This window comes from Akebia trifoliata, chromosome 3, assembly GCF_017979445.1.
Source record: "Akebia trifoliata isolate Shusen 1 chromosome 3, ASM1797944v1, whole genome shotgun sequence".
NCBI classification, from domain to species: domain Eukaryota; kingdom Viridiplantae; phylum Streptophyta; class Magnoliopsida; order Ranunculales; family Lardizabalaceae; genus Akebia; species Akebia trifoliata.
The window spans coordinates 17,762,684-17,781,940 of record NC_141377.1 but is presented as its reverse complement, the minus strand read 5'-3'; the positions used below and the strand labels follow the sequence as shown (position 1 = coordinate 17,781,940).

The 19,257-nt window shown below is 39.6% G+C and overlaps 2 protein-coding genes across 2 annotated transcripts; both read left to right on the top strand.

Moving 5' to 3' along the window:
* Positions 1-3,583: 3,583 nt before the first annotated feature.
* Positions 3,584-5,015, top strand: LOC147406090 (LOB domain-containing protein 41-like). Its single transcript, XM_086434006.1, has 2 exons — positions 3,584-4,038; positions 4,120-5,015. The coding sequence occupies exons 1-2, from the start codon at positions 3,849-3,851 to the stop codon at positions 4,785-4,787; spliced, it is 858 nt and encodes a 285-aa protein (XP_086290132.1). The 5' UTR covers positions 3,584-3,848; the 3' UTR covers positions 4,788-5,015.
* Positions 5,016-13,913: 8,898 nt separating this feature from the next.
* On the top strand, positions 13,914-14,846 carry LOC147406089 (uncharacterized). Its single transcript, XM_086432488.1, has 3 exons — positions 13,914-14,147; positions 14,194-14,261; positions 14,384-14,846. Exons 1-3 carry the CDS (start codon positions 13,914-13,916, stop codon positions 14,844-14,846), a joined length of 765 nt encoding a protein of 254 aa, XP_086288614.1.
* The last annotated feature ends 4,411 nt before the right edge of the window (positions 14,847-19,257 follow it).

Below are 19,257 nucleotides of genomic sequence, written 5' to 3'. Positions count from 1 at the left end.
TGGGTGCATTTGTTCCCTAAGTAGGGATTTAATTTTGGCTTGATCATAGGATCATCTCATCGATGGAGATGATCCTTGTAGATCCAAGCATTGGGGTCCATTCATGCTCAACTCATTTAAAATAAAATGAAAAGAGAGGGATGATAGAAGAGGGAAGAGGAGAGGGTAGAGAGAGGAAAATGGGGGGGTATTGGTTGCTCCCACCTTGTACACTTGGACTTCTTCTTCTTCTTCTTCTTTTTTGAATTCTCTTTAGTCCTTGGTGAGTTGAGAGTGAAGTTATTTTTTCTTAGAGTGTGTTATGAGAGAGTAGTGAGGAAGAGTAGATAGAGTAGATTTTTTTCTTATGGAGACTTGGTGTAACCATTTTTGGGAGGAGGGGAGGGGTATTTATAGTTGTTTGGAGGATGTTTAGGGGTATAATGGGGTGAAGAGTTAGGAGAATGGCTAATGGCATTGGTTTTAGAGGTGAAGGGTATGAAATTTAGAATGAAAGTGGGGGTAATTGTGTAATGAGTGGAAATGGATAGTGTTTAGATCCAAATGATTTGGATCTTACCCAAACCATTTGGGTTGAGTGTTTGGTGAGGTGAGATGATGGGTGTTTAAGAGAGTGGTTGGTTGATTGAGTGGTGTTTGATTTTAAGATAATGGAGGGTGTAAGAGGGTGGTTGGGAGGTTGAAGGAGATGATGACATGTGGCATGATGTGTAGATGTTAGGAGTTTAAATTTAATTGATAGGAGAGGTTGAGTGTTTGATTTGAGAGAATGGGTGTAGGTTTAGGTTGTAGAGATGGGTTTATAGGAAATGATGATGGTAGATTAGGGGGAGGTATAATGATGATAGGTTAGGGGGAGGTGTGGGTTGATGTGTTTGATTTGAGAGAATAGGAGTTAGGGAGTTATGAGAGTAGGTTAGGGGAGATGGGTTGATGGTGTTTGATTTGAGAGAATGGAGGTTTATAGGGAGTAATGAGGGTAGGTTAGGGGAAGGTGTGGGTTGATGTGTTGATTTGAGAGAAAAGGTGATGTGGGTAGTTAATTTTTTGGAGAAAAGTGATAGGTGGTTGGTTTGATGAGGGAGGTGAGAGAGGATGATGACATGTGTCACCTTTTGATGGTAAAAGAGTGATTGGTTGATGTGGGTTATGGTTTATGGGTTAAGGTTGTGGGTTAGACATGAATAAGATATGGGTTTGAGCTTAGGGGCATTGGGCTTAGGTTTTAGGAAGGGTTAGGGGTTTTTTGGATTGGGTTGGGGTCATTTTGGGTTGGATTTTTTAGGGTGGGTAGGTTTTAGGTTTTTAGGTGGTGTGGGATTAGGTTTAGGTTAGGGTTAAGATGAGAAATTGATTTTTGGAGAATTGAGGGTTCATGGGCCATAGGTGGGCTTAAGTTTTTTCGGATTCGGAGATGGAGCGGTAAAGTAAAGTAGGTGGTAGGTGTCTCAAGTCTCATTTTTTATTTTTATTGATTTTTTTTGTGATTTTTGAACTCATTGATTTGATTAGAAATGCCACGTGTTGGTAAATCGGGCTTTTGAGGCCCGTTGAAGGGTTTTATCGATTTTTTGGATGTAAGCGTGGAGCAGTGAAGGTTGGGTCATCATGGGATGGGTCCGACCCTTTTGGCAGGTCCCTTAGACCATTGGGTGGTCTTGAGGGCCTCGATTCGATCAAAATGTCACCTTTTAGTGATTTGGGCCTTTGAGGTCCGTTGGCCCCTTTTGTTGGAAAATCGGTATTTTAAATGGAGTGGTGTAGATGGGAGCATGCCGAATCATTTTAGTGGACCTACTAACCCATTGAGAGTTGTTAGAGGCCTTGATTTCGACGAACATTGATGATTCGGGCCATTGAGGCTCGTTGGACAAGTTTATTGGAAAATTACTGTTTTTGGGCCCTTTCAAGTGAGGGCCCGTTCAAATTGGGGTGTCTACAATGTGTATTTGTTAATTTTTTTTATTACTATTTCACTTGACATTAATTAATATTTTTAATTATTGATTTCATATTTTTGAGTTTTAGGGTTAAAAAATTATCGTTTTGCCCTTAAATAAGGTTTTTTATTGGGAAGTCATTTTTCGACGCTTTATCATGTTTCAGAATCAATTTTTCATAAGAAATTCATTGAAAATGTCGGTGTACGTCATTTATTAAATTTTGGCGTGAAACATATGCCACGAGGGGCATTTTTGTAATTTTTTGAAAATTGGCGAAACAATTTATTTGATTTCAAGTTGTCATTTTATGTGTTAAAAATGGTTTTCCTAAGCGTAATTAGGCTCGAAAGGTGTTTTGGTGTCAGGGGTATTTTGATAATTTAGTTATTTTTGACGATTTTTATTTCAAAATTTTTTTAATCCCAAAATGATGATTTCTATGTTTTGGGTCACATTTTTCTAACGTAGTGTGATTTCTAAAGTTTGTTTGCGTTGAATATCTCATCTGCGCTTTAGAAATACATTTAATGACAAATAAAAACCTTTAAAATATCTATCTATCATCAGAATCGTCGCAATTAGCTCGATGAGTTAATAAACCAAACGAATGTAAAAATGGGGTGTCGACAATAAACTATTTATTTGTTATTGAAATTACATAAAAATATGAAAAATAAATGGAATTTCATATAGAGAAAAGAAAAAAAATTAAAGACTTCACATTTTTTAATATTTTAATTTTACTTCAAATGTATTTACTTCAAGATATATATTTTTTTAAATATTTAATTAGGCTACTAATTTTATTATAATGTTATAAATTTATTATAAGTGTACAGATTGGATGCTTGATGAATATTCGAAGCGGGTCCAATTCTTATCGGATCTTTAAGATAATTTATTTAAAAGAGTAATGCTGGGGTGACACAGGGATTTACTGTGATTCTCACATTTATGACGTGGAGGTGTTCATGTAATCGTAGATATTTTTCACTCGTATCTCGATAAAAGACATTTATGACTATTACATCAATGCAGTGAGAATCACACTGAAAAACAAAGTCCCAGGGATTTTCCTATTTAGAATCAGACCAAAAAATGATGCTAGATCTGAAATCGATTAATCAATTTCAAATACATTGGTAATTGGGTATCCACTGACACCCTTAATTATTATTAACTTTTCATACGTATAAACTTGAAAATCGTAAAGATTTTGTAGCTCAATTTGACAAGTGACTCAAAAACTCAACTGATGTACCTTACCAGAATCGTTGATTTTCTCCCTTGCGATACATAACTGTATGTGCCCATAAAATATGTGCAGTTGTGTAGTCCGAGGAAAAGATGTACGAGTTCTTGCACCCACCACGTAAGTGACTTTTTGAGTTACGTTATAATCGACATACACTTGAAAATCTTCAATCCATTAGGATGGTAAAATTTGTAATTTCAAATATCTCAAAGGCCAAGCTCATAGATACATGGTGAATTTTCCAAAGACAAGACAAATCCGTACTCAACTACTTTCCCACAAAAACAAGTCCGTGGTTTGCTTACTCTACCGCTATTTTGGAAAGGGGTGCAGGATTTACTGTGATTCTCACAATTCTGACGTGGAGATGCATACATAACCGTAGATGGTTTTCACTCGTATCGCGAGGAAACACATTTATGGTTATGTGCACATCCCACGTCAGAATTGTGAGAATCGCAGTAAATCGCCTCCATGTCATTCCAGCATTTTCCATTTGGAAACCGCAGCGGCCACTGTTCTTCAAACCCACGGCTTCAGTCAACCACCTCTCTCTCCCCTTCTTCAAATATCAACTCTATCTTCCGTCTCACACATAACATCTTCCCTTCTATCTCATATCAAAGAAAAATATAATAATAGTTTCAACTATGAGGGTGAGCTGTAGTGGATGCAGAGTCCTCCGCAAAGGATGCAGTGAGGACTGTAGCATCAGACCTTGCTTGCAATGGATCAAAAACCCTGAATCTCAAGCCAATGCAACTGTCTTCCTCGCTAAGTTCTACGGCCGTGCTGGCCTCATGAATCTCATCAATTCTGGTACAGAACATCTTCGTCCAGGTAATTCTCATTCTTGTAACCAAATACTTTCCTTAGTCTAATCTTCGTTATCTGAGATTTTTGTTCTACTATTTGATTCAGCGATTTTTAGGTCTCTTCTCTATGAAGCTTGTGGAAGGATTGTTAATCCAATCTATGGATCTGTGGGTTTGCTCTGGTCTGGAAGTTGGCAGCTTTGCAATGCAGCCGTTGAAGCTGTTCTTAAAGGAGTGCCCATCATGCAAATCTCTTCTGAAGCCGCTGGAGTATGTCCTAGCTCTCCTCTTAAGTCCTACGATATTCGACACGTGTCAAAAGATGGGAAGTCCACCTCTGCTCAAGAGCTTCACAAGGTTAAGACCAGAAGCCGGTTCAAGCGCTCTGCCTCCGCTGTTAAGACCAAGCCTAAGGCATCTGAATCGGCTCAGCCTTGGTACCGTCGTAAACTGGATGAGTTTAACCGAGCGCCGAGTCAAGATTCGTTGGCTAGTCAGCAGACGGAAATGAATGGAGATGGTTGTAGCCGAGAGAGTGAGAGCATGTTTTCTGTTGAGACTGAGGAGGCTTCGCTAGTGAACCGAGCTGATCCAGAACCTGTAACTAAAATTAATGAGGTTGGTTTGGACTTGGAACTGAGTCTCGGCTTCGAGCCGGTCTCGCATGCTAGGTGCATCCAACGCGGGGGTCCAACGATCGAAAATATTGAGGCGGACCCTTATGATGTTGACATGCATAAGATTGAATTAGGACTCGATTGTCCAGTTGCCTGAGTTGACCGGTGACCTTCTTGTACAGAACAGTTTCGACGGATTAGATGATTTTGTTTTGCTAGAAATTCAAAATATTCTCTCTTACTTTTTTCTTTAATTTTTTGTAAAAAAGGTTCACAGTAGATACATAGAACCCAAAAGTTTTTTGATTTCTGCAATAAATCGAGAAGAATCTGTTTAGTATTCGCAAAAAGCATCATGCCTACACGTGGCTGTCATGCAAAGGAATGGGTCCCACTGTTGACGTGTATCCTTAGAATTCTTATCATTCTGGGAGATGACGGATTAGATGAATCTGTTTTTCTATACAAAAATTTAGTATTCGGTGGTCCTTTTTCATCGTAGTCTCAGACGTGATTGATTTGATAGTCTTAAGCTACCAATCAGCGGCTAATGGAATCTGTAATGAGTCCTACTTTTGTAGATGTGGGCCCATTGGAGTAGCACGGCAGATGTAAAGGATAGTTTATCAACATTAAGGCGGCGCATAAATTTAAGTGATGAGTGTTATCTGAACGTTGAAAGAGAGAGTTAATCTATTAAATAAGAATCGTGATAATCTGACTATGCCACGTGACAAACTCAATCGATTATCTTAAAGTGACAATTTTAAGTACTGTAGATTTGTGCTTCTCATGATACACGGTTGTATTTTCCCATAAAAATGTGAATCCCGAGGAGCATAGATATATGAGTCTCAAACTTGTCCGATTAAATATGTCACATGGGGTAACCAGATTATCACGACCCGTTAAATAATAAATCGTGATACTTTGGTTTTCCTGTGGCACACTAAATCAAACTCTTTTGACATGACAAATTGGAAAATCATAGATTTCGTGTCTTGGGAAACAAAATTACACTTTCCATAAATTAAAAAAAAGTGTATCGTGAGAGAACCTTGTATCTTAAGAGATACAAATCTACCATTTCCAAACTTTTCACATCAGGAGAATCAATTGAGTGCCACGTGTTAGAAAAATCGATTTGAAAAAATTAATTTCAATGGAAGCACTAATAAATTCGAATCGTTTTAATATCACCATTTAACATTAATCATCACTCAACTTAATTCTATATAAAAAAAATTTACCTCTTGAAATATTCGATGTTGAAGAAGAAAAAAAATTCAAGTTGGATGATCTCCAGACCTCAATGAACCTGCTAGCATTAAAGATCTATCATTTTCTTCTAGATTTGAACTTGTATTCCTCAAGTAGGGGTAGAGCTAATAAGGAGCTAGTGGGGGCAATTGCTCCCACTGAACTTTGAGACACCCCTATATGCTAATACATGACCTATTTGTCCGCACTCACTGACTTCTCTCCCTATTTGCCCCCACAATCACACCTCCCTCCAATTCCCCCCTCCCATTTTTTAAATTTTTTGTTGATGAAATTGCCTTTTGACCTGGCCTTCTCATATACTAATTGGAAATGACCTAAATATCATTTTTTTTAACTTCTAACCAAAAACCTCTGAATTTCTGTAAAAAATCATTCATCTTCAACATAGCTCACCCCCACTACAAGAAAATCATGGCTTCGCCCCTACCCTCAAACTCTGTAAACCGTCTCTTATGTGTAAAATTCCAAGAATAATTTCCTTTCTTTTTGTGTTGTGTGTTTTTGGTTAAAGTCATCATCCTTTATTTAAAGACTTTTAATAAAATTTGAATTTTTAAAACTTAAGAATTAGGCACGATTCATGATGATTTCTTATCTCTTAAGATATTCTAAATCTTATTGTTTAAAACTAATTTTTGAATTAATTTTTTTCTTTTTTTATTAAAATAGGAGAGGATGAATTTAACAAATCCTATAAAATAGGATTCTTTATTTAGTTAAAGAGAATTCACGTATGAAACTCTCACAATAAATCATCTTTTTAAGGATTTAATTTTATCCAAATAAAACACTTTAAAAGGTCCAAAATGCACTTAATCTTTAAGGGCCTTTAAAAAGACATTAAATATTAGACTTTGGGCCTTATTTTAAGAAGATACACATATGAGAAAAAATGAATGAATAATCTGATCTGAGCACAGACTCAAATTGCTCTAGGATATATTCCAAGCACAAATTGTACCAATTGACTGACTTTAAATCAAATAGGTCAAAAAAAAAAAAAAAAATTGTAAGTGACACGAGATATGTACAATACAATTGAACTCCTGGAATTTTAATTAGATAAATCTTTAAATTAGATAACTCCCTCTACAATTAACTATATCCTATCTAGAGACCTTTGAGAATAACTTTCTATTATCTAACCCTTAGTTTCTGTGCATGGCATTGGGACTCTAGGATGATCAATGGATAATTTAGAAAAAAATTCTTTTTCAAAAATATATTACAAATAATATATATAGGGAAATGTTCAACACCCTAAGCTTTACCCTACACTTTAACAAACGTGTTTCGTCCTACATGGGTTAGAAGTTTTGGAATGGGCTGATTTTTGGTGAGGATGATCTCTATGATTAGAAGATCATCCTCACCAAAAATCAGCCCATTCTGAAATTTTTAGCCCCATGTTTACAAGTTGAAAAATCTGGACCGTCCATTTTTTGTAAACCATTTTTGATGGGGTTAGGAGTTTTGGAATGAGCTGATTTTTGGTGAGGATGATCTCCTCACCATAGAGATCATCCTCACAAAAAATCAGCCCTCCAAAACTTCTAACCCATGTAGGACAAAACGCGTTTGTTAAAGTGTAGGGTAAAGCTTAGGGTGGGGAACGGGACCCATATATATATTATAGTAGGGAGACCATTGTATATATGGGTGGATGAACCCTCTGGAAGGTATTAAGCAGCTCTGGCAGAACCAGTGGCCGACCATACTCCAAGTATGGGTAAATGGGGTCATTGGGTAATGCCGACACAACCATCTCCTTCATAGGCCCAGGGAGGGAGGATCAAAATGTTGGGATTCGGCTTTGGTGGATTGACCTTTATTTACAGGTGAGAGAAGTGTGTGATGATAAGGATTCATCATCGACTTGTAGCTTTCCTTTATCATGTGCTAAAAAAGGATGGATCAGACTCATGCTTGACACAGTTTTCCCTTAGGGTACTACCACCACTGCAAATGGGATAGTACCTTCCCAGGTGACGAACTCAGGGACATCATAGTGGTCAAATGGATCATTGTCGGTATATAATTATAGTAAAAATAAGATCATTTTGCTAAGGGAATTGGATACTTTTTTTTTGAGACTAAGAAGGTACTGTACTGATTGTATAAGGGAAGTCATACTTTTTCGTGTCAGTAGCTGAAGACACCACTTGGATTAGACATGGACGTCCCAACAGGAGGTTGTTATAGCTCGGTGGAGCATCGACTGCATGAATAATTTGTGGTCTGATAGCACGACCGACTTGCGGGGGCGGAGGAACTGGCTTGGCTTGAGCTTGAGTACAAATATGGATGAGATCCTCCTTGTCTGGTCCGTACTCCGGTAGTAGGACTGGCATAGAAGGTATTCCTGTCATGTAGGAATAGGAACAGTTAGGTCAGTCCCAGTTCTCCCGGCTCATAGCAAGTGAAATAGCTACCGATCTAGTAAGGGAAAGATAGAGAGGAAGAACCTGCCCTAAAGGTAGACGCAGGCATGAAAGAGCAAAGCAGGCATGAAGGCAAGAGCTGTTATGGTTCGGTCAGTGCTGGGGTAAGTCCCTTCCGTCCGTCCCTTCGGTAAGTAAGTCAATCCTTCCTTCCCGCCCTGTCCTTAAGGGAAATCCTGTTTTAATCAATTTTACGGGGGTTCATGAATTGTTCCAATTCGGGCCAAAAACATGTGGTTTCTTGATCTCATTTCCTTACGGATCCTCATTTTGAAAAAACACAAATAGATTCTGGTTGCACCCAATCCTTCGCTCATACAATGATGATCTTTCTTTTCGGGATCAGGTTATTGATGGATGATTCCAATAACCACATCGGTTCAACTCAGTTAGGGACTCCTCCCGAATCTGCTCATGTGCCGGTGACCGAGCATCCGGACATGGCTTTCTTTACATGGAAAGCGAGGAAAGGGGGTGACTGATGATCCACCACTGCTAATGCTGCTAAGTCCAATCATGTCAGAATCTCACTCTCCCTCCGGATGGGTAGGAATGGGCTTTTATCCCAGCCCGAGCCACTTGGTTCAAGACAGAGAGATTCCCGCTCTGATCCGGACATATTACCACAAGCTTGCCTTACCCGAGATATCACTCTCTGCTTCTGGACTCTAGCTCATCTGCAACTTCTCTTTCCTTCCTATCTGCAGGTGGTAGTGAAAGACTTTGATTTCAAGCCCCCGTTCGATCGACCCGGGATTCAACTGCCCTACCTTTCTATCTGGTTCCGATGGAAGGAGTATGGAAGTGATAAGGCCGCTGCCCCGACCGCCAAAAATCACCAGAAGAAAGAATCTCGAATAGAGAGGTGGGTTCTATTCCTGATCCCCTCTTCCCGGATCTTGACTTCTCCTTGGGAAGGGTTGGGCAATGGAGAGCCCTTAGGGGCTAGGCGAGACGAGACCCAACTATTCTTTCTACGTACGAATCCCGAGTAAGTAAATACTAAAATATTATCGGAAAGGTAGTCTACTAGAACAGGTTGATATAGCCCGGCCATAAATGGATTTAATCGGGGCTCCAGCCAGCTAAGTTTCTTCCATCTGGGACCAGCAACGGCGCATCTCCAATCAGTAAGCATCTTCGCATCTCACCGCTCATCCCGAACCCCACAGCTCATCCTCCACGTTTTACTCCTAATGCAAAGCTTTAAAGTAGAAGGGGAGCCCCCATCCGATCAATTGCTTTTAGGTCGACCCATTCAATCAATAGGGGCGTAACTTGCTTTCCTTCGTTTCGGATCGCAAGGATCGGTGTCGAATCTTCCGGTTCGGAAGCGACTTCGGCCTTGTTACTCCTCTCTTCGAGCTCATATTACATTGACCCTCGGCTCCTTCTCGACTTGACTGCACTGCGGGAGAATACAATAATGATTATTTGTTTGCCAGAGCATAAGAAATGCCATAGTTATGAGTTAAGTCATAATGGAGACAAAGTCCGGAGAATCTTGCCTATCCATCCATGGGAGAACCCATAATTAAAGAGGACAGCTTTTACCAGCTCCTGCTAGAATGGAAGATGGTTCATCTTTACTTGTTGAAAACGCCATTGGTATCAACGTACAACAGATAGTCCACAAGTAGCTCAAATCGGGTCATCATTCTAAGAAGAAAGAGCCACAGAACTCACTAGTCTATTGGCTTTCTGTCTTTGGATCATTGGTTAGAATCCAATATTTCTATTATCCCCGCCCAAAACCGTTCCGGTGCTTCAAATCGGTACAAATTCGTTGCTTGGCAAGGCAAGCTCGCACTCCCGGAAATCTGATCAGTCGATCGAACGCGGGACGACCGCTGTTCAATTCGCGTTCGGTCTGGCCTACCTATTCCCGCGGGTTCTCCTTTATTATCACGGGACCCACTAGAAGCTGGAATTGTGGGTGGCCCGTCCACACCACCATCTCTAGAGTCCAGTATCGATCGATCACCCCTTCACTCGAGGGGGAGAAAGAAGCTAATTAGTCCATAGAAAATAAAAGACTAAAACCAAGGACAATTAGAACATAAAATTCCTAATTAATCTTGCATCCAACTTGATCTTCCAAATCAATCCCTTGCATAAAAAGATAGTTGACCATCCTTGGTGAAGCTTGGATATCTTCAAATTTAGTCTTAGAATCTTCTAGAGCATCCTTTTTGTATTGTACTTCCATAATGAAGTCTTGTAATGTCTCTTTCATCCACTTTGTCTTTGCCTAGTCATTGGCCGCCAATTCCTTGTAATGATTCTGGAGAAGACTTGGGAACATCAACTTGATCTCATTATTCTCTCCCACTTCAAAAAGATTCGTCCTCAAATCACCTACATCAAACAAAGATAAATCAGTAACATTAAAAATTGCACTAACATTACTATAGTCTCTTGGAAAATCTAGTTTGTAGGCGTTATCGTTGATTTGCTCCAAAACATGAAATGGACCATCTCCTCTAGGTTGCAATTTTGATTTTCTTTGTGTAGGGAACCTCTTCTTACGTAGGTGCACCCAAACCCAATCTCCAGGTTGGAATACAACTTTCAAGTGCCCCTTATTGGCTTGCTTAGTATATTGTTCATTCTTCCTGTCAATGTTGGCCCAAACTCTAGCATGTATTTCTTTCACAAAATCTGTCTTTTCTTACCATCAAGATTAGCATGCTCATTAGTAGACTAAGGTAAAATATCCACAGGTGTTAAAGGATTAAAACCATAAACAATTTCAAAAGGAGAAAATGAAGTAGTAGAATGAACAGTCCTATTATATGCAAACTCAATATGTGGCAAACACTTCTCCCACTGTTTTAAGTTTTTTGAATGACAGCACGCAACAAAGTAGTGAGTGTCCTATTAACTATTTCAATTTGACCATTCGTTTGAGGATGCGCAATAATAGAAAATAGAAGTTTAGAAAATAATAGAAAATAGAAAGTCGAACTATCTTTACCAAACGAGCCTACCTGAAACTGCTACTGCTACCAGAAACTGAGACTACGGCCACTAGCCCTACATAAGGAATGGATTCCAAAGCCGCAAGAGTACTACGCTTGACTCCACAGCAACAAGGATCGATGTAATTGATTAGCCGCTAGCAACTGAACAAGGATGATTTTTGATGAACCGCTTGCATTGGACTTGTTTACCGACCTACCTGCACAAGAAAGAATGCGCCTGCCGCGTGTGCCTTCTACCTGACATGCTCTGCTCTCTGCCCTAAACCCGAACAAGGCATTTTTTCCAGCCAGAACGAGGATCGATGTAATTGAGCTTGATGAACCGCCTGAACTAAACCTGCCCGAACGACCCTAGCGTACGGAAAAGAAAGAAGGTTTAGTTTACCACTTCCAATGGATTGGAGTTTTTGGATTTAATGAAATTCAAGAAGCAGTAATGTTTGTTGCTAGAGTTTTGTGTAGCTTTTGGACTAGTTGCAGCTTTCAGTGCAAGATACGTCTTTGAATCTCCCTACCATGAATGTCAAAATGGAACTTCTATACGATGGCGTAAGTCACAACTTTTATGTCTGTCATCTTAGGTATTGGCGCTTTTGGACTCTAGACTAAGTTGTGGTCGTGTAATTCTCCCTCTTAAACTTCTTTGTCTTAGACGACCCGACTTGCCTTAGTAGGATAGTTGGCATTGTTGTTATAGTACGATTGTTAGTAGGTTGCTAACGGAATACTACCCGGCTTTCATTGTCTTTGGCCTTTGAAGCAGCTTCAGTTAGAAGTTCCGCTCGAGTGGGGTGAAACACCTGCTCTCTTGCAGATCCTCCTCCTGTTGGTGAGTTACCTCTTCCCTTCCTTCCTTTCCATTTAGGGAGTGAAAGTCGTTGCCGGGTGCAAGCTTTGAAGTAGCGCGCTACCCGCTAGGTTCAATCAAATCAATGAATCAGATTCCCACTTACCCGTGAAGGCGGGAAAGTCGACGTTCCTCAGGACTTGCCCAGAAGGGAGATAGGTAGGTGGCGACTCTCCTTTCAGCTTCATTTCTCCCCAGCCAATGCAACTATAAATCCACTCCATCAGCCCAACCGACGAGAGGCCGGGCCCGTACACCTTCCTTACTCCACTTCTATCACACGGGCGGAAGAGATCCTGGGCTGAAACAAAAAAAAGGGTAAAAATCAAAAGCAAATGCATCATACCCGAGTGATTTCACCCAAGGGAGAATTGTGTTGAATGTGGGTGATGGTGCTCGAGTGAAAAGTCAATAAGGTAATCCGTAAAGAGAATTAGGCATTTCAAAAATGATGTTTCAAGTTAGGCCCCCAACCTAACCTTATTTCTTTGGTGGTTCTCTGTCTCCCGGTGTTACTATAGGCTAGGGACTCCCTCTCTCTTAATTTCTTGATTGCTAGCCCTTGGAACAAACAACATTCAGCGAAGGGCAAGGATCAATGTAATATGAGAGAGGGTCGATGTAATTTAGCCCTATCTATATACAGATTTGCAACCACAAGACACTTTTCATATAGCCCTGTCAAGTACCCCATGTTAGGCTTAGGCCATACAAGCTAGCCTTCTTTCCTTAAATAGGAGTTGATGGAGTCAAGTTAGATCCACCTTTTCTCCATGTGTTTATATGTTCCCTCTCCCCTCCTGGGGTTTAGAGTGAATGTAGTCAAAGACAAGGAGCTAACAACTGCACTTTGATCGAGAGAAATTGAACCTGCACTCTGATTTCAGGGTTAGAAGATCTTTTTCAAGGACGGTATTCATAGTCGGATGCGACCGTTACCAGTTGACAGATGACAGACAGAAGAGCGGGAAGTGGCTCTATTTAAAGGACGGGAATTGCACAAGATATCTATTTCAAAAAGGGAATCGATTCCTTTATAGTGGAAGGGGCTAGCCTGCCTTGAACTTGAAGTGGGTCTCTCCCATATCTGATAGCTTTAACTGGCCTTTTGACTACAAAGAGATTGCCATAGATCGAAACGGATTCCAGGTGTATTCCGAAGGCTAACTGAACTAAACGAGCTATCAGATCGATTGAAGAGATCCTACGCCTGAACTCATGCACTCATAAACTGGCTTAGACCGGCTTGAACAGCTTACCCCTACTATACTATACGGTCCATTCACATTCCTTATTTCCCTTATTTGAATGATCATTATTTGTGAGAGTCTTAATTCATTCTTCCCTTAAAAGGAGAGGGTTTCCCCCCAACCAATTTCACCAGATGAGTGGCTTTCTTCCAGAGTGATCAAGGAACGTAGGCAACCGGGGACCGGCCTTAGTAAAGGCACTATTGGGCGCAAGTTGTTCTATCCTCTAACTTGAAAGAAGCTAGCTGAGATAGAGTGAGGGGCCTACTATGCCTCCGGTGACCGGCCAGTTCCAATTGCCCGAGTCGTACAGGCATCCATGGTGCTGCTGGGCCAGAGTAAAAGAGCACATTGAAGGTTCTTAGAGAGAATCGCCTTCAATTGTAAGGGGAATGCCTCTAACACGGGATGGCTGTGTCTAGCGCCATACAAAGCCATCCCTTGTTAGTGCCTTCTACGCCGGGAAAACCCCTTCCCATGTACCTCACATTTCTGCAAACCTCCAATGGAAGCATATTGGGATGGCATGATGAATCCAGATGGAAGGAAAAGGCCATCTACTATCTTAGCAAGAAGTTCACAAACTACGAAACACGATACAGTGCATCAGTTGTGGCACTACATGTTGAATTTCACCATCTTGCTCATTGCAAGGATGGATCGTTTGAAATATATATTCGAGAAACCCTCACTGACAGGAAGGATATCACGGTGGCAGATGCTCTTGATCGAATTTTATATTGTCTTTGTTACGTAGAAAGTAGTTAAAGGACAGGCCATTGTAGATCAATTACCTGACAATCCACTACCTGATTATGAGCCCATGTAGACTTATTTCCCGGATGAGCAGGTCATGTTCACAATATAAGAAGAATCGAAGGAATACTTGCATTGGAGGATATTCTATGATGGAGCTGCCAATGTATTTGGAAATGGGGTTGGAGCAGTGCTAGTATCCCTTTAAGGGAGTCAACACCCTATTTCAGTAAAGTTTTTCCATGCACTAACAACGTTGCGGAGTATGAGGCATGCATCAGGGTTTGCAAGCAGTTGGGTATAAGGGACGTTGAGGTCTTTGGTGACTCTATCCTCATTATCTGTCAAGCTATGGGAGACTGGAAGACCAGGGAACCCAAGTTAATCCCATACCGGGAGTACTTGGAGGAGTTAATCATCAGGTTCAGGAAGATCACTTTCAGCTATATGCCCCGGACTAAGAATCAGTTTGCTGACGCTTTAGCAACCCTGGCTTCAATGATCAGAATTTCAGAAGGAACAGACATCCCATTAAGGTGGAAACACGAGTTGAGCCTGCCTATTGCGCGCTTGTGGAAGAGGAACTTGACGGCAAGCCTTGGTATCATGACATCAAAGCATTCATCAAAGAAAGGAAATACCCGGGGCAACTGACAATGACAAGAGGACGATCCGGAGGCTATCGATGCAGTTCTTTCTAAGCAATGATACGCTATATAAAAGATCTCACGACAGTGTACTTCTTAGATGTGTGGATGGGAGCAAAGCAACTTCTTGTGTTCTAAAACTCTAGAATGACTTGCCTCATAACATAAGATAAATGATCTGCAGGAACTCACTCCCCTTTTGGGGCACTTAACCTTGGTTTCGGACTTGAAATCCCTATTCTTCTTAGGCTCAACGAAGGCGCGTAGGGGAAATCCACCAATGGGCATAGGTAGCCAGTCTAGCAAGAGAGGACTGAGCAAGCTTCATTCAATCAATAATCCTGGGAATCTGCATCGAGCTAGTGGCATGTGGCTGGTCGTAGATCACGAAGAGTGGAAGTACTGGCAGAGCTAACTCGACTCGAAGAGTTGAGATAGCTGAAAAAAGAAAGGACAGAGGTACCGGCAAAAGCTTAAACTGGAATATAATATATTATTATACACAGCGGCAACCGCAACCAATGCACTTATCCGCTGCTTTCCACTTAGGAGCTCTTTTTAGCTTATTTTATGTATTTACCTATCATTAATGAACTACCCCTCCCCCACCTACTGAACACAAAAACTAAGAGCTAACTAAGGGGCAGGGCCTTCCCTACCAGCTCCGGGTTCACCTTCTAGGAGATATTAATTAGGAGAGCTAGCTTTCAAAGATTAGCTCTAAGCCGATTAGCTGGCATTATAAGCTACGTTTTACTCCGCTTGACCCATCAATTCCTGGTGGCAAAGTGGGCGGGGCAATCATATGCTCGGCGAGGAAAGCGCTTGAGGAGATATAAGGACTACGATCTCTTAGAGCTATTTATTTCTTACTACATCTTAGAAAAGGAACACCCAGAGGGGAGAAAAAGCAACAATCCTTGGAAAAGCCTAACTGAAGGAGAGACTTTAGAGGCCTCTCTTCCCATATATCTGACTGACAAAGGGAATAGAGCATCTAATCCATTCCTTTCTTTCCTTGCTTAGCTTACGGGCTTGAAGAGGTTATTGCCTGTACCATTAGCCTACGATTGTTGGCATATTAGACTACGGGCTATAACTAGCTAGCTTAGCGGGACTAGCTTGAATGGATTGCCTGCCTTTCATAGCTTACTAATAGATACTAGTAGGAACTACAAATAGCTGTCAATCTAATAACGAACGATAGATCAGAGTACGGAAGAATAACAAAATACATAATTATACAAACATCCTCACTCTAACAGAAGTCCTAACACTCAAGACAAAATTCATAATAATCCTGGACAAATTGACACCACTAGGGGTATAACCCCAATACTCACCAAGTGACGGACTCTGGTTGTCTATCTGACCCACCAGATAATTCTCACTCATTTTCAACACTTGTTTTGCCAAGCTTCGAATCTGAAACTAAAAAAATGGAGAGGTGAGTAACAATGGTTACCGAGTAAGGAAGTAAGCAATTTCTGCCAATAACCTCTCCTAACATGAATGAATAAATATACTAAATCATTTTAGCATATGCAAATTTTTATAAAAGAAACTACGATTAACTGATACATATAGTCAGAGATGAGCAACTAAACATTTTAAAACTAATAAAAAAATGGACGTTTCTCCCTTCTGCGTCGGTCGTCGACGGCGAGCCATTTGCCAAGAATCTGAGGTGGAAGATCGGAAGAAAAAAACAAATTTTTTATTTTTATATGTCACGGCTATTTGGAAGGGTTGGGGAAGATGAAAGAGAAAAAAATTAAAAAATTTTATTTATATAAATTTTGGGACGAAATCGATATTTTGCCTATTGTTTCGATCGACGATAATTTGACTATCCGGACTCCAAAACTGACAAATGAATACTCTATTTTATCTAATTTTTTATTCTGAATCTAATGGTATGGTCAATTTTTATAAATTTTATCTCTAACAAAAATTTACATTTTTGGCCTGAGGTGACTCCTAAAATTAACGTCATTTTCGTTTCTGACGATAATTCGACTTTCTATGCCCCAAAAAGGACAAATAAATAGTCCATATTCAATAATTTTTCATTACGAACCCAATGGTATAATCAAATCTTAATAATTCTTTCTCTAACAAAAAGTCATTTTTTTATCCTAGTCCGACTCGGTAATCGAGGATTTTGTAACTTTTATGTTCAGACTCGCATTTGAGTGTGCTTATAGGCTAAAGTATATTTTTCGATCATTTTGAATCCAATGGTGAGGTCAGATTTCATTAAAAATGATCAGAAACATCATAAAGTTTTACCCCTAAATCCCACTTTAAAGATTTTCTCAAAATTCCACTATTTATTTTTTCTCGAGATACGAATCAAAAACTCAGGGTTTTACAGCAACTCTCAAAATTGGATCCACACACGTGGATCAAGACACTTTCACCACATCTTTTCCCCTTCCTTGATATCCTGTTTGAACCCTATCATCTACTATATATGTTTACAGGCCTTAGTTTGTTCATAACAATGTTGTAACCCTTCAATTACCCCTTATAGATGTTTTTGCCACATTAATGATCAAGTCATTCCTAAATTTCGGCAATACACCCGTAATAAATATATTGACCATACTTTTCTTTAACACATCATCGATTAGTTTATAGATCAATGTTTGAAACTTTTTGAAGTACTCTATTAATGATTGACCCATTTCTTATCTGCCTCTTCGAAGGTCCTCAATGGTGACTACCTTTCGAGAAGAGAACAATCAGATGTAAAAAAGGTTGTATAACTCATCCCAGTTCCCTACACTATTTTTTGGGAGGTTCAAAAATCAAGTGAAAGTGGGTCCGTAGAGGGAGGTCGATAATAACTTGAGCATAAGAAGAGGATCCATTGCATGTTCACTACATAAATCTCAAACTTTGATATATGTTCCCTAAGTACAGTAGAACCATCGTATCGAGGAAAAATGGGGGCAACAAACTTCTTTGGGAAAAGATGAAGTAAAACCTCTCTTCGAAACACTCTGCGGTGATTTTTACCTTCCCCTTTCTCAATACTAACCAAATCCTTCATCATCGAATGCATCACACTCTTTACATCCGCAATATTATTCAGGACCAATTTGCGTTGTAGTTGCATTTCCAATAAGTTCTCAGGATTTCTCAGTGCTTCATGGTAACTATATTATTTCTCGGGAATGTAAGCTTCTTCTTTTTCTCAACTAGTACGATCAAGAGCCTCTTTAAACTAAGCCAACTAAGATTTCAAAGCTTCATTTTCTTTTACTAAATGGTCTTCTTATGATCGACTAGTCTCTCCCATTGTAACCTTAGAGGTCGAGGTAGTATTTCTCGCTTGTGCAAGACTTTCTTCCCTTATTAGACCATAACAAATGTCTTTAACTATATCCAAATCTAGACCTTGCGAAGAGTTAGGTGGTAACTTGTGGGTGTCTTCATTTGCTATTGCACTGACCAATTCCAACAAACAGTCATAAATCCTTTGCATTCCATTTGTACCATTTGGATTGGCTTAGAATATATTTTTCTTTTAAAACTAGAGCATCCATTCTAATTTTTTTTTTTTTGAAAAGATAGTACTAAAATGAAACCTATCTTGGTTAGATTTTTATTTTGAAAAACACGATGTAATGAATGATTTGGTGAAAGTTATACAAAGATGTCTTATTATAGACACAAACAATCAAGAAAACAATATATATATATATATATATATATATATATATATATATATATATATATGGGAAATGTTTGGCACCCTAAACCACACACTTTAACAAACGTTTTTTGTCCTACATGGGTTAGAAGTTTTGGAATGAGCTGATTTTTGGTGAGGATGATCTCTATAATTAGAAGATCATCCTCCCCAAAAATCAGCCCATTCCAAAATGTTTAGCCCCGTGTTTACACGTTGAAAAATCGTGGACCGTCCATTTTTTGTAAATCAATTTTGATGGGGTTAAAAGTTTTTGAATGAGCTGATTTTTGGTGAGGATGATCTCCTCACCATAGAGATCATCCTCACAAAAAATCAGCTCATTCCGAAACTTCTAACCCATGTAAGACAAAACGCGTTTGTTAAAGTGTGTGGTAAAACTAAGGGTGGCGAACGGGACCCTATATATATATATATAGATATGAATATGGAAAGGACAAACCATCGAACTATGAGGAAAGCTCGGGTACAACCTTATCAACTTCTTGTGCTAATGTGGGGGTATGAAAAAAGTGTACATAAAAAGAAAAAGTTATAGAGAAAATCAGGTAGCATAACACCTCACAAGGAAATAAAAAATAACACCTATATGATGTTAGAACAAAATTCCCTAATGCAATAAGCATAAAGGGACTAAAGTCGTGATATGATTTTTTCAAAGAAAAATGTGGGGTAGTACTTTGAACCAACTAGAAAG